At 58.2% G+C, this 11,521-nt stretch overlaps 2 protein-coding genes across 5 annotated transcripts; one reads left to right on the forward strand and one right to left on the reverse strand.

Moving 5' to 3' along the window:
- The first annotated feature begins 1,295 nt into the window (after window positions 1–1,295).
- Window positions 1,296–4,915, forward strand: ASIC3 (acid sensing ion channel subunit 3). Of its 2 annotated transcripts, none has more exons than XM_023548044.2 (11): window positions 1,296–1,873; window positions 2,494–2,644; window positions 2,854–2,981; window positions 3,146–3,347; window positions 3,442–3,498; window positions 3,569–3,716; window positions 3,970–4,061; window positions 4,147–4,226; window positions 4,312–4,383; window positions 4,590–4,648; window positions 4,736–4,915. In XM_023548044.2, the coding sequence occupies exons 1-11, from the start codon at window positions 1,340–1,342 to the stop codon at window positions 4,869–4,871; spliced, it is 1,659 nt and encodes a 552-aa protein (XP_023403812.1). In that variant the 5' UTR covers window positions 1,296–1,339; the 3' UTR covers window positions 4,872–4,915. The 2 variants fall into 2 exon arrangements, with proteins under 2 accessions (XP_023403812.1, XP_003409848.1); XM_003409800.3 differs by having other exon boundaries at window positions 4,765–4,915.
- Window positions 4,916–6,005: 1,090 nt separating this feature from the next.
- CDK5 (cyclin dependent kinase 5) lies at window positions 6,006–10,026 on the reverse strand. 3 transcript variants are annotated; one of them, XM_064275040.1, is made up of 12 exons: window positions 9,885–10,026; window positions 9,104–9,192; window positions 8,950–9,017; window positions 8,751–8,811; window positions 8,599–8,655; window positions 7,810–7,890; window positions 7,611–7,685; window positions 7,340–7,436; window positions 7,087–7,157; window positions 6,557–6,616; window positions 6,388–6,468; window positions 6,006–6,283 (listed from the first exon to the last, which is right to left on the reverse strand). In XM_064275040.1, exons 1-12 carry the CDS (start codon window positions 9,919–9,921, stop codon window positions 6,197–6,199), a joined length of 864 nt encoding a protein of 287 aa, XP_064131110.1. In that variant the 5' UTR covers window positions 9,922–10,026; the 3' UTR covers window positions 6,006–6,196. The 3 variants fall into 3 exon arrangements, with proteins under 3 accessions (XP_064131110.1, XP_064131109.1, XP_064131111.1); XM_064275039.1 differs by having other exon boundaries at window positions 7,810–7,905; XM_064275041.1 differs by lacking the exon at window positions 7,810–7,890.
- Between the last annotated feature and the right edge of the window lie 1,495 nt (window positions 10,027–11,521).

The following is an 11,521-nucleotide window of genomic DNA, read 5'->3' on the forward strand; positions in this document are numbered from 1 at the left end:
GAAATCGGAGGTCCCTGGGCTCTCAGAGCTTCTCTCTTTTAAAGTTAGTTTTACTTATTTTTTTGAACCTCTAATATGTTCACATGATTCAAAAGTCAAAACAATATAAAAAGGCAAATAGAAGTCTCACACCCACCCTTGCCCTGTCTTCCCGGGTCCCCACAGAGTAACTTTCATTTCCTGTTTCCTTCCCACATGTTCTAATGCAATACAAGCAAATCTGAGTATATATTCTTATTTTTTCTGCCCTTTCTGAGCCCAAGAAGTAACACATTGTATACACTATTCCATGTCTTACTCTTTGGGCAAAGGCAGCTTCAGTTAGTAGGTGCTCACGTGACCTGGGAGAGGCAGGTCAGCTCCCCCACACCCACCATGGTAGTTAAGAACACCTCCCCGACAGGTAGGCCTGAGCAGGGGAGGTGGGGTCTGACTCCTCAGGGAGAGAGGGTCACTCAGGAAACGGGCTGTGGATACAGGAGCTGGAAGAGGCCCTGCCTCCTCAAGGCATTCTAGGACCTGGCGGGCACAGAAAGAGGAGACGCAAAGCTGGTGCTGATATCCCACCACTTTGCAGCTTGGTCAGGAGCCAGCCCCACCCTTGTGAAAGAACAAATGATCCTGGGTGAGGCGAGTGGGAAGGAGGGAGAGAAAGGAGAACAAAGGGGCTGGTCCTCAGGGGCTACCACTGGAAGCCTAGAGAGCCTGAAGGTGCCCCCAGCCCCAACTTACCTCTGGGCTCACTTCAAGCCCTCACCACTGCTGCAGTTTCCTCCTGGTGCCTCTGGTCTCTGACAGCATGGGCCCCTCCCCACTGCACTAATGGCTCAGCCTGGAGCCCCGGGGACCTTCTCCTCCAGACTGTTCTCCCAGCCCCCTGACCCCCCTCACTGCTGAAACTCAATCCTCTGCGGCAGCTCCAGCAGCACTGCCTTGGCAGAGCAGCCCCTGCTTGCCACGGTTGGCTGTGCTGCGGAGCCCTGATCCCATGCTGAGCCCCGCAAAGCCACAGCCAGCTCCTGGGGGAAGCCCAGCCAGACCGGCAAGAGCAGCCCCTGCTTGCCACGGTTGGCTGTGCTGGGAAGCCCCAATCCTGTGCTGAGTCCGGCGAAGCCACAGCCTGCTCCTGGGGAAGCCCATCCGGACCTTGTACACCATATCAGGCCAGTGCCTCCCACCTCTCGGTCTTGGCTACTCTCCTCTGACCCTCTCCTCCCCTTGCCTGACCTGCAGTGACCCCTGCCTGGCCACCTGAGTCCTGCCTGAGCCCTCTTGGCCCTGGGACAGACCCCACCTCACTTTTTCCAGTTCTCTGGGTCTTACTCCCCAGGCCACAGTCATGAAGCCCACCTCAGGGCCAGCGGTGGCCCCGTGGCCTGCCTCAGACATCCGAGTGTTCGCCAGCCGCTGCACACTGCATGGCCTGGGCCACGTCTTTGGCCCAGGGGGCCTAACCCTACGCCGGGGACTGTGGGCTGCAGCCGTGCTCCTGTCGCTGGCCACCTTCCTCTACCAGGTGGCTGAGAGGGTGCGCTACTATGGGGAGTTCCACCATGAGACGGCTCTGGATGAGCGGGAGAGCCACCAGCTCACCTTCCCTGCAGTCACCCTGTGCAACGTCAACCCACTGCGCCGCTCGCGCCTCACACCCAACGACCTGCACTGGGCCGGGCCAGCGCTGCTGGGCCTGGACCCTGCTGAGCATGCCGCCTTCCTGCGTGCCCTTGGCCAGCCCCCCGTCCCGCCTGGCTTCATGCCTAGCCCCACCTTCGACATGGCACAGCTCTACGCTCGGGCTGGTCACTCCCTGGATGAGATGCTGCTGGATTGCCGCTACCGTGGCCAGCCCTGTGGGCCAGAGAATTTCACTGTGGTGAGCTGGCAGCCCTGCTTGGGTGCTTCCTAAAATCAGAACCTAAACACGCTCTGCCCAGGGATCCCTTCCCTTCTGGCTAAGCCAAGTTCTCCCTACCCTCCCAATGCCTTTCTCTTCAGCTCTGGAAGCTGTCCTCCTTGGGACCCTTCCTATCACCCAGCAGACTGTAGGGTACAAGGCCATGTGTCCCATCATCAGGCACTGGTCCAGGCTGACTCTGGGCCCAAGCTCTGGCCTGTGAAGACCCTGCTCCTGGGGAGGGCTCTCTAGAGGACCTGTTCTGGGAAAATCCCCTCTCTGTGCCAGGGGCAGAAAGGACAACTAGGACCCACTTTCCTTTAGTCCAAACCCCAGCCAACCAACCACTTGCCCTGCAGGCTGTGCCCTGGGTTGTGTGGGAGCCTAGAGGTGGAGGAGGGGCTAGGGTGATGGGAGTCCATGAGGGTCCAACTTCATATGCCTTTATGAGGATGAGGCTAGGGGAATTGAAATGTAGGCTTCAATGTTCAAAGAGGAGACCAAAGAAAGAACAGGGACGGGAAAGGCTCCCAGTCCATGGGTTTGCATGGGTGTCACATCCCCTGGTGCAACCTGGCCAACTGTGTGCCCACCAGCAGATCTTCACCCGCATGGGTCAGTGCTACACCTTTAATTCTGGCGCCGGCGGGGCTGAGCTTCTCACCACTTTCAAGGGAGGGGCGGGCAACGGGCTGGAGGTCATGCTGGACGTGCAGCAGGATGAGTATCTGCCCGTGTGGAGGGACACGGGTAGGGGCATATGTGTGAGGGGTTGAGGGTGGGGTGACACACGGTGGGGGGGGGCTCTGGGAAGGAAATGAGGGAGAAGGTGCCCAGGAAGGGCGCCCAAAGCATGTTCCTTCCCTGTGAGCAGGAGGCAGGAGTGGTCTGCACAGTTCTGGGGAGAGGGGGTGGCTTGCCTGTTGGGGCCTTGGGCCTTATGGGTGCCCTCCCCGCAGAGGAGACCCCATTTGAGGTGGGGATACGAGTGCAGATCCACACCCAGGAAGAGCCCCCCATCATCGACCAGTTGGGCTTCGGGGCCGCCCCCGGCTACCAGACCTTTGTGTCCTGCCAGAAGCAGCAAGTATCCTCACCTGTCTCTGCAGCCCCTCCCAAGGATCCATCCCAACCCTCTATTCCCCTTCAGCTCCACACCCCAGAGGCCTCCATCCCACAGGAGACCTCTCATAGTTTTACCTGGGTGCCTCAACTTCTTCCAGGCCCTTCCTTAACCCTGTCCCTCCACAGCTGATCTATCTGCCACCACCCTGGGGTGACTGCAGCTCCCTGTCTCCAGACCCCGTCTTAGAGCTGGAGCCTTCTGGTCCCCTAGGTTCCCCCAACCCTAGCCCAGGCCCCAGCCCTCCTTATAGCCTAATGGGTTGTCGCCTGGCCTGTGAGACCCGCTACGTGGCTCGGAAGTGCGGCTGTCGAATGATGCATATGCCTGGTAAGGTCCTGAGGCAGGGTCCTTGCCCCTGGTGGGCCAGGGAGCCCTTGGGCAGCTCCTGAAGCTCTGTCTCCTCTCCTGCCCTCCTACTAAGGCAGCGCGCCAGTGTGCAGCCCCCAGCTGCACAAGGACTGTGCAGAGCCGACCCTGGGTAAGGGCACCCCTCTCCCGCCTCCCCGTCCCACCCTGCGCGGGCCTGACCTGGCACGTCTCGCCGCCAGACGCCATGCTGCGGAAAGATGCGTGCGCTTGCCCCAATCCGTGCGCCACCACGCGCTACGCCAAGGAGCTCTCCATGGTGCGGATCCCGAGCCGCGCCGCCGCCCGCTATCTGGCCCGAAAGCACAACCGCAGCGAGGCGTACATCGAGTGAGCAAGGGCGCGACAGGGGCTGGCAGGCTGAAGCGCGGTGCGCAGCCCGGGCTCTCACCGGTCTCCACACTCAGAACCGGCTTTGGGATTTTGTGCAAGATGCCCACCCTTGTGTCTTTTGAAAACTGGGGTAACGCCCCCGTCCCAGGGTCCTCAAAGGAGGCTGAGGCTCAAGAACCCGCATCTGCCTCCTCCCAGCAGCTGGCCCAGCAGGTGGTCGGTGAGCATTCCTGGCCTTCCTTTCCTCTAGGGAGAACATGCTGGTGCTGGACATATTCTTTGAGGCCCTCAATTATGAGCTGGTGGAGCAGAAAAAGGCCTATGAGGTGTCAGATCTTCTCGGTGTGTGCACATGCAGGCTGCCAGCTGGGTCTGGATAGGTGTGGGCACCAGGTGCCCTAAGAGGACCACCGCCCTGTCTCCACAGGTGACATTGGGGGCCAGATGGGGCTGTTCATCGGGGCCAGCCTGCTCACCATCCTTGAGATCTTGGACTACCTCTTCGAGGTGGGCCAGGGCCCCAGTGGGGGGCAGGGGGCACACTAGACCCCAGAGGAGTGCAATGGCCACTTCCCCTCCCGCTTGCTACCAGGTGTTCCAAGACAGGGTCCTGGGATATTTCTGGAACCGCAGGCACTCCCAGAGGCATTCCAGCACCAATCTGGTAGCAACCCCTTCCCCTCCCACTTACCCCCACCCCCATGCTGCTCCCAATGCAGGGCTCAGGCCCTCCCTTGCCCCCTTTCCTGACAGCCTAGAATCATCCCTCTCCAGCTGAGATGCTATCTTGCTGGGGTGGGGGGTTGCCATGACCTTGGCTGGTGGCTGGGAGTACGCCCTCCTGCCTCTGACTCTCTCCTCCTCCCACAGCTGCAGGAAGGGCTGGGAGGTCCTCGAACCCATGTTTCCCACCTCAGCCTGGGCCCCAGGTAACATAAAATGGCCCCTGAGGTCAAGGGAGGAGGGGCAGGCCTGGTCCAGGGGGGCAAGGGTGGGAGCAGAACAGCAGCGTGAAGGCCTGCCCCACTGGTCTGTCTCTCACCAGGCCTCCCACCCCTCCCTGTGCTGTCACCAAGACCATCTCTGACTCCCACCGCACCTGCTACCTGGTCACGCGGCTCTAGACTGGTGTGTCTGTTCTCAGGGCCCTGACACGCCCAGCTTGCACATGTGCTTGCCATCTTTACCCCAAATAAAGTGCTAATAGCCTCATCTCAGTGTTGCTCTGGCGGGACAGACTCATCAGGCCAAAGCCAGCCCTGCTCGGCCAGCCAGCCCCAGCCTGTCATGGCGTCTGGAAAGGGGCAGTGGGTCGCAGTTAAACACTGCAGATTTCTCTGGGAGAGGAAACACAGTAATAGGGTATCAGCCACTGGCCCCTCAGTGTGACTGCATTTGTCAGACTAACATCTGAAATAGAACAGAGGACAGGCATCCCTGAAGTCAAGGCACAGGTAGGAAAGACATAGGGTCAAGCAGGCTGGGCAGTCTCATCGAATAGACTGGGCGATAAGGCTATAGCTGGGAAAAGGCTCAGAAAGAAGTAGGCAGGAGGCAGGAAAGAGAGAGGGGCTGTTCCAATTCCAAGGACAGGAGCTGTCGTCCTGCCTTGGAAGATCATGACCCTTCTCACGTGGAGGACCAAGAGGCAGCAGCCATCTCTCCACAGGCAGAGCCCATGCTTCCCCAACCACCCCACTTGGGTAGAAAGGCTGCAGCTGGAGACAAGTGGGGCTGCCCGTGGGGCAGGAGTGCAGCCCAATGCCCTCCCTTCCCTCTCCTGCCAGGACACACCCGTGCCCTGCTCCTTTTCTCCATCCCAGGTGTTGGAAAACGGGCAAATAAGGGAGCAAAGGCGGGGAGGCCCTGACCTAACCACAGAGGCTGCAGGCCTGCGTATGGATGGGGACGCAGATGGGAGGGTCATGAGGGTATTTTTGGAATATGGAGATCAGAAAGAAAAGCACAGCCTCCTCCTTCCCATTCTGGTGGAAGCCCATCCTCACTCTCGGACACCGGCTGCAGGGCCCCTCAGGAAGGCTCAGGCCCTGCTGGTGGAGGGAGGAGGGTGCACGTATAAGTGCAGACACATGCGTGTGGGGCCAGCCCAGCCCCAGACACGATGGGTTCCGCCAACAGCAGTCTCCAGCCCTGTCTCAGACCACTTAGAGGAGAGGAGCCAGGAATGTGGTTGGGTTGTTTGTGAGCTGGGAGCAGAGTTGGGGAGATCCCCCCAGCTAAGCCTACTTCCCCTTCAAAGCCACTCAACCACCATATCAGCCAGACTGTGGGAAAGGAGCCAATTTATGAAATTAAATAAAGTCCATGAAGGGAGTGAAGAATCCAGGCAGGGTGCCTCCACCCCTGCTAGGCCCAGCACAGCTGGAGCCCTAGCGCATCGTGAACCCTTGTCTCCCTCCCCTCCCCGAGGGGCTTAAGTAGGCCAGGCCCCAGCCTGACACCAGGGGTCCTGGAGCCTAGGGTGGACAGAAGTCAGAGAAGTAGGGATGCTGCAGGGCCTCTTCTGCTGAGATGCGCTGGACAGGGTTACACTTGAGGAGGTTCTGAAGAGAGGGAAGGATGACAGGGTGTCAGTTCCCAGAGCCCGCCTATTCCAGCCCTCCAGTAAGTGCTCTGACCCATCCTACCCCTGGCTCCCACTTCTCACCTGCAACAGGTCCCTCCCTGTGGCGTTGAGCTTTGGCACGACGTTCACCAGGGATGTGGTGGCAGGGTACATTGGGTAGGGCTGTGGAGGGCCAGGGAGAGTCAAGCCCAGGGGCCTGCGGCCTGAAGGGGACTGGAGGCTGCCATCCCTCTCCCCAGTGCTATCACACCTTATAGTCTGGCAGCTTGGTCATGGCGGGCCACTGCTCCTCAGTGGGCGTCCCCAGCAGTGTGTCCATGTGGTCAAGGATCACACAGCTAGACAGGGCTGTCTGCCTCTTCAGGGGCAGCGGGAGTGGCCCCTCCTCCCTGGGAGGGCTCCTAACACTCTCCCTTGCTCTGCCCCTCACATTCGGCCCCCCTGCACAAAGTTTACACTGGGCCAGGCACTTCACAAATGTTGGCTGATTTACCCATATCCTGAAATTGTACCCTTCTCCTACTCCCATGAAAACCTGTTGCCCCGTTGGACCCCCGCCCTCAGGATTCAGCTCTCATCTGGAAGCATGTCCTCTTGGCTTCTTCCTGCAGGTGCCTCCCAGTCTCCTGCTGCCTGGGTATGTCTGCACTACCTGCTCCCCACCCTCACACATGGGAGAAGCCAGCACCAGCATCCTGGCCCTGCCCCTCAGCCCCTGTGCTCTGAGCCCCTGGGCTGAGTCCACTTGCAGAGGCTCAAAGAGAAGGCACCGGCAGGATATCTGAAGATCCTCTTCAGCTGGTCGTCTACATCATTGCCAGGGAAGAGGGGCCGCCCAGCATTGGCCAGCTCTGGGGAATGGGGCAGCAGGAGGACAGGTGACACATGAAGAAGCCCTCACTCTACCGGCACCCTCTGCACCTTCCTCCCCAGCCCCAAGCCTCCCATTCCCTTCCCCAGAAGGGACCCTCCAGACCTTATTTGTCAACCTAAATTGGAGAGAAAGTGCCTCTGCAGACCCCCAGCATGTCACCTGCAAAGATGCAGCCGGCTGACCACATGTCGATGGACGTGGAGTACAGCTTGGCCCCAAAGAGGACATCCGGTGGGCGGTACCACAGCGTGACCACCTGGAGAAGACCCCACCCACGGGGACCCCCCCTCCACTTAGAGGGCTGGGGAGGTAGCTTGAGGAAGAGGTGGCTCAGAGAGGAGAGAAAAGCCATTTTTGGGTCCTGGCATAGGGGCTGAGAGGTGCTCACTGGGAATCCCCTCCCTCACCCCACCCCATTGCTGCAGCTCACCTCAGCTGAGTAACAGCGAACGGGAATCCCAAAGGCTCGAGCCAAACCAAAGTCAGCCAATTTCAGCTCCCCATTCTGAGGGGAGATGGGAAGAGGACACAAAGAAGAGTTTTTGGATAGTCTCAGGACAGGCTCCCTCCCTTTAGCCCAGTACCCTGCCCCTTGGCTCCAGCCTCCCGCCTTCTCCCTTGAGAAGTACCCTATTTATGAGCAGGTTCTGGGGCTTCAGGTCCCTGTGCAGCACATTGCGGCTGTGACAGAATCCCAGGCCTTTTAGCAACTGGAAAAGGAATGACTGGGGAGGAGAGTCACATCCTGGTAGGAAACTCTGTCCAACAATGGACCACGTGCCCCTCCCCAGGACACCTCTGATTTGCCTCTAGTCTACCCTACACTTCCTTGCCACACTCACTCACCTACTCACAACATCATTCATTCATCAGTGAGGGCCTAGTTTGTACCATGCTGGACATTAGGTGCACAACAGCGAAACAAGCTGGCCTTGGTCCCCACCTTTATGTAACTTACAGCCAAGTGGACCTTCCCACTTCCCATCGCATGGACCTCTCCCCTATCTGGCTCACCCGAACACACACATTCTAACCATCAATAGCTATTGGACTCTATGATTCAGCACTTGGTTTCCCTGGAACCAGGGAGAGGGCAATTGGTCTCGGACCTAGAACAGTGCCTGGCACACAGCAAAGCATTCAATAAATACTTGTTGGCTCAATCAATGTATCTCTTTGAATCTTGGTTTTCTCAGCTCTCAAGTGTAAATAATAAAGTGCTACTGTGTGGATCCAGTAAGGCTATATGAAAATGCTGGCTGAGTCTGGAGGCTTGAAAGGGCAGGAACGGGGTTCTCCTCTTTTACACCCTAGAGAGTCCCTGCTTAGGGCCCAGAATTGGTAATCAAAGAGCACTGACACTGAATATTGACTCCAGCCCCAGTGTTAATGAGTGCCAAGGACTCCAAGCCCCTCACCTTCACAATTTCAGGGTCTAGATCACCATTGCAGCTATCGAAATACTTTTTCAGGTCCTAAAAAAAGGATGGGGTTGGAAACGGGACAGAATCTCAGCCTCAGTCTGTGCCCTTATACCCCCCCAACTCCTGTCCCCCAATCCCCACTTGACCTGGTCACAGAACTCAAAAACCAAAGTCAGCTTCTTGTCACTATGCAGGACATCATGGAGCCTGGGGAGAAGGAAGGGCTCAGCTAGGCAGATGCCCCAGGTTAGGCCTCATACCCCTGCGTCAGCCCAACCCAACTCTGAAACTCCAGCCTCTCCAATGACCGCACAGGAAAGAGAAAGACACTGGCTGTTTACACACCTGACAATGTTCTTGTGCTTCAGCTCTTTGAGCAGGCAGATTTCCCGAAGGGCAGAACTCGGCACTCCCTACACATGGGAGGGAGCCAGGACAGGAGTCAGATCCCACCCAGCCTAAGTCCCCACCCTCCCTGGTCCTGGTGCTCCAGTCCTACCTCATCATCGTCATCCAGCCTCACCCGTTTCAGAGCCACGATCTCATGAGTCTCCCGGTTTTTGGCCTTGAACACTGTTCCATAGGTACCTAGGAGAAGGAGATCAGGTGTGCGAGAACGGATGGGGCACCCTTCTCCACCCTAAGAAATCCCTCCCAGGAGGGGAGGCAGCATCTGATTGTGTTATTTCTGAAGCCCAGAGGGGTGAGGGAAGGGGCTGGGGGTTTAGGCTGAAGGCTGGGTGTGGAAGAGGTTTGTGAGTGAGGATGTGAGAAGTGGGGAGGTGCAGAAAAGGCGACTGCCAAGGCTCAAGGGTTTCTGCAGGAGGGAAAGTCTATGACTGCAATGGTAAGGCTGTTACAAAGGCAGTACTTTCCTAGGGTCTGGAAACGGTGAGGACGGGTCTGCAAGAGGAAAGAGGGTCTTCAGAAGTATTGAGGTTGGGGGATGGAGGTGTGCAGTGAGAGCTGAGTTTGGGGTTGGGGTGAGCTTCTGAAGTCGTGCTAAGGCTAGGGATGCGAAATGCAGGAAGTGCTGAGGCTGGGAGGTCGGGTCTGGGGAGTGCTCAGGTTGGGAACGGGGGTCTGCAGGAAATGCTGACTTTGAGAGGATTACTGTCTGCACGGCGTGTTGTGGTCAGGGGGCCAGGGCTGCAGCGAGCGCTGAGGTCTGTCTGGGTCGAGTCTAGGGGTATTGCTGACGGTAGAGAAGCCAGGGCTGCAGGGAATGCAGAGGGGTCTGCAGAAGAATATCTTGCAGGAACATCTCGTGGTCCCATTACCTTCCCCAATCTTCTCCAGTTTCTCGTATTTCTGCATCGCAGCGGCCGCGGGGACCCCTGCGGGCCCTCGCCTGTAAGACTCTCGCCCCGGCGTTGCAACGGAGGCGGCACCCCAGCCTCCGGGCCTGCCTCGCCCGCCTGCCTCCGCATGGGCTTCTGGGGCTTGTAGTCCTACGACGATCAGATCCCCCTGTAAAGCTCGGGCCCGAGGAACCAAGAAGACTACAGCCCCCAGCAGGCTACACAGAGGCTTTCTGCAGCGCTCGACTCCCGGGACTCGGTCGAACCGCGGGGAAAATCTCGGACTTCAAGTCCCAGAAAGCATCGCGTATCCGCTTTCCGGGCGTCCCGCCGCATCACCGCGGTCCCAGGCTGCCCCGCTGTTATTTTTTTGTGGTTACAGCCCCTTTTGGAAAGTGCCACTCTGCGGCTGCACGTTCCAGAATGCAGCGGGGATGGGGGTGGCCACCTCCGTCTCGGCTTTGGAGCTCGGCCTAGATCCGGGACCCAAGGGGCTTGGCCCTGGCCGGCTGAAGAGGCAGGTGGTATTTGGTTCCCAACAACCGCCTGGCGATCTCAGCACAGTGTCCACTCTTCCCCGGCCCCTGGTGGTCCCAGGATGATCTGCGGAGCGGCTCAGAGTGATGTCTTGCTGATGATGACTTCACAGGGACCAGCTGATTGCTGGGCTGGGAAAGAGTGCCAGGTGTGCCCACTTTAGACTGGAGTTGAGCAGAGGGAAGAACGATTTAACATTCGCCAGAGACCCCTCTCTTCTCTGGGTCTTGTTTATCTGAGCCCACCCGACTCCAGCCGCTGCATCCTGACGTCCGGGGGAGCCAGGACCCCTGGAGTTAGGCTTCGAGCGGCGGACAAGGGCCGGCTGGTTGCCGCGCGACAGACGGACAGGCAAAACAGATGCTGCGCTTGCAGAGGCCTGCCCTCACCCTTTGAGTAGTTGATTATAGATTTTCTTGAGCTACTCTCTAATTGCCTCATGATCGCATTCTTGAGGGCTGTGAACTGGGCGAAAGGGCCCCAAACAGCACCCCTCAGCGCTGGAGCCCGACTAGGTGCTAAACATTATTAACTCGTATTTCCGGCATACACATTGCTGGGCTTCACCCGGTGGCCAACTAAAGAAGGAAAACCTACTCATCCGGAAGGAAAATAAATTACACACAACCCACTGCCATCGAGTCCATTCTGACTCATAGCGACCCCATCGGATTTCCGAGGTTGTAAATGTCTACCAAAGCAGACTGCCACATCTTTCTCCCGCGGAGCCGCTGGTGATTTCCAACCGCTGACCTCTTGGTTAGCAATTCATCGCTTTAGCCACTGCGCCAGCAGGGCTCTTAAGTTACACACACCAAGAAAAGTTACAAGGCTCTCTAAATGGCAGTAATGACTATGAATAAGGTTTGAATACATGTCTAGGTAGTACAGACTGGGCGACTCCCCGGGAATCGCTCTGAGGCAGCTCGGCAATGGGGGGAGTCCCGAACAAGGTGCTCTCTCCAGGTTTAGCTCAGGATAACCGGCATCCAGCCTCCAGCCGCCACTCCCTCTCTCACCGCCCCCGCCCCTGGGCGTAGAAAGGGCTCTCTTGGAGGCAGTGGGGTTTGTTTTTTCGT

The sequence above is a fragment of the Loxodonta africana genome, chromosome 22, assembly GCF_030014295.1.
Source record: "Loxodonta africana isolate mLoxAfr1 chromosome 22, mLoxAfr1.hap2, whole genome shotgun sequence".
Classification (NCBI taxonomy): Eukaryota; Metazoa; Chordata; class Mammalia; order Proboscidea; family Elephantidae; genus Loxodonta; species Loxodonta africana.

Coding starts and splice junctions, on each gene's coding strand:
- CDK5 (XM_064275039.1), bottom strand. CDS start 9,921: ATGCAGAAATACGAGAAACTGGAGAAGATTGGGGAAG. Junction 8,656..8,750: donor TTTTTGAGTTCTGTGACCAG/GTCAAGTGGGGA, acceptor TCCTTTTTTTAG/GACCTGAAAAAGTATTTCGA. Junction 6,284..6,387: donor CAGGGAGGGACCTGTTGCAG/GTGAGAAGTGGG, acceptor CCCTCTCTTCAG/AACCTCCTCAAGTGTAACCC.
- ASIC3 (XM_023548044.2), top strand. CDS start 1,340: ATGAAGCCCACCTCAGGGCCAGCGGTGGCCCCGTGGCCTGCCTCAGAC. Junction 1,874..2,493: donor GGCCAGAGAATTTCACTGTG/GTGAGCTGGCAG, acceptor GCCCACCAGCAG/ATCTTCACCCGCATGGGTCA. Junction 4,062..4,146: donor TGAGGTGTCAGATCTTCTCG/GTGTGTGCACAT, acceptor CTGTCTCCACAG/GTGACATTGGGGGCCAGATG.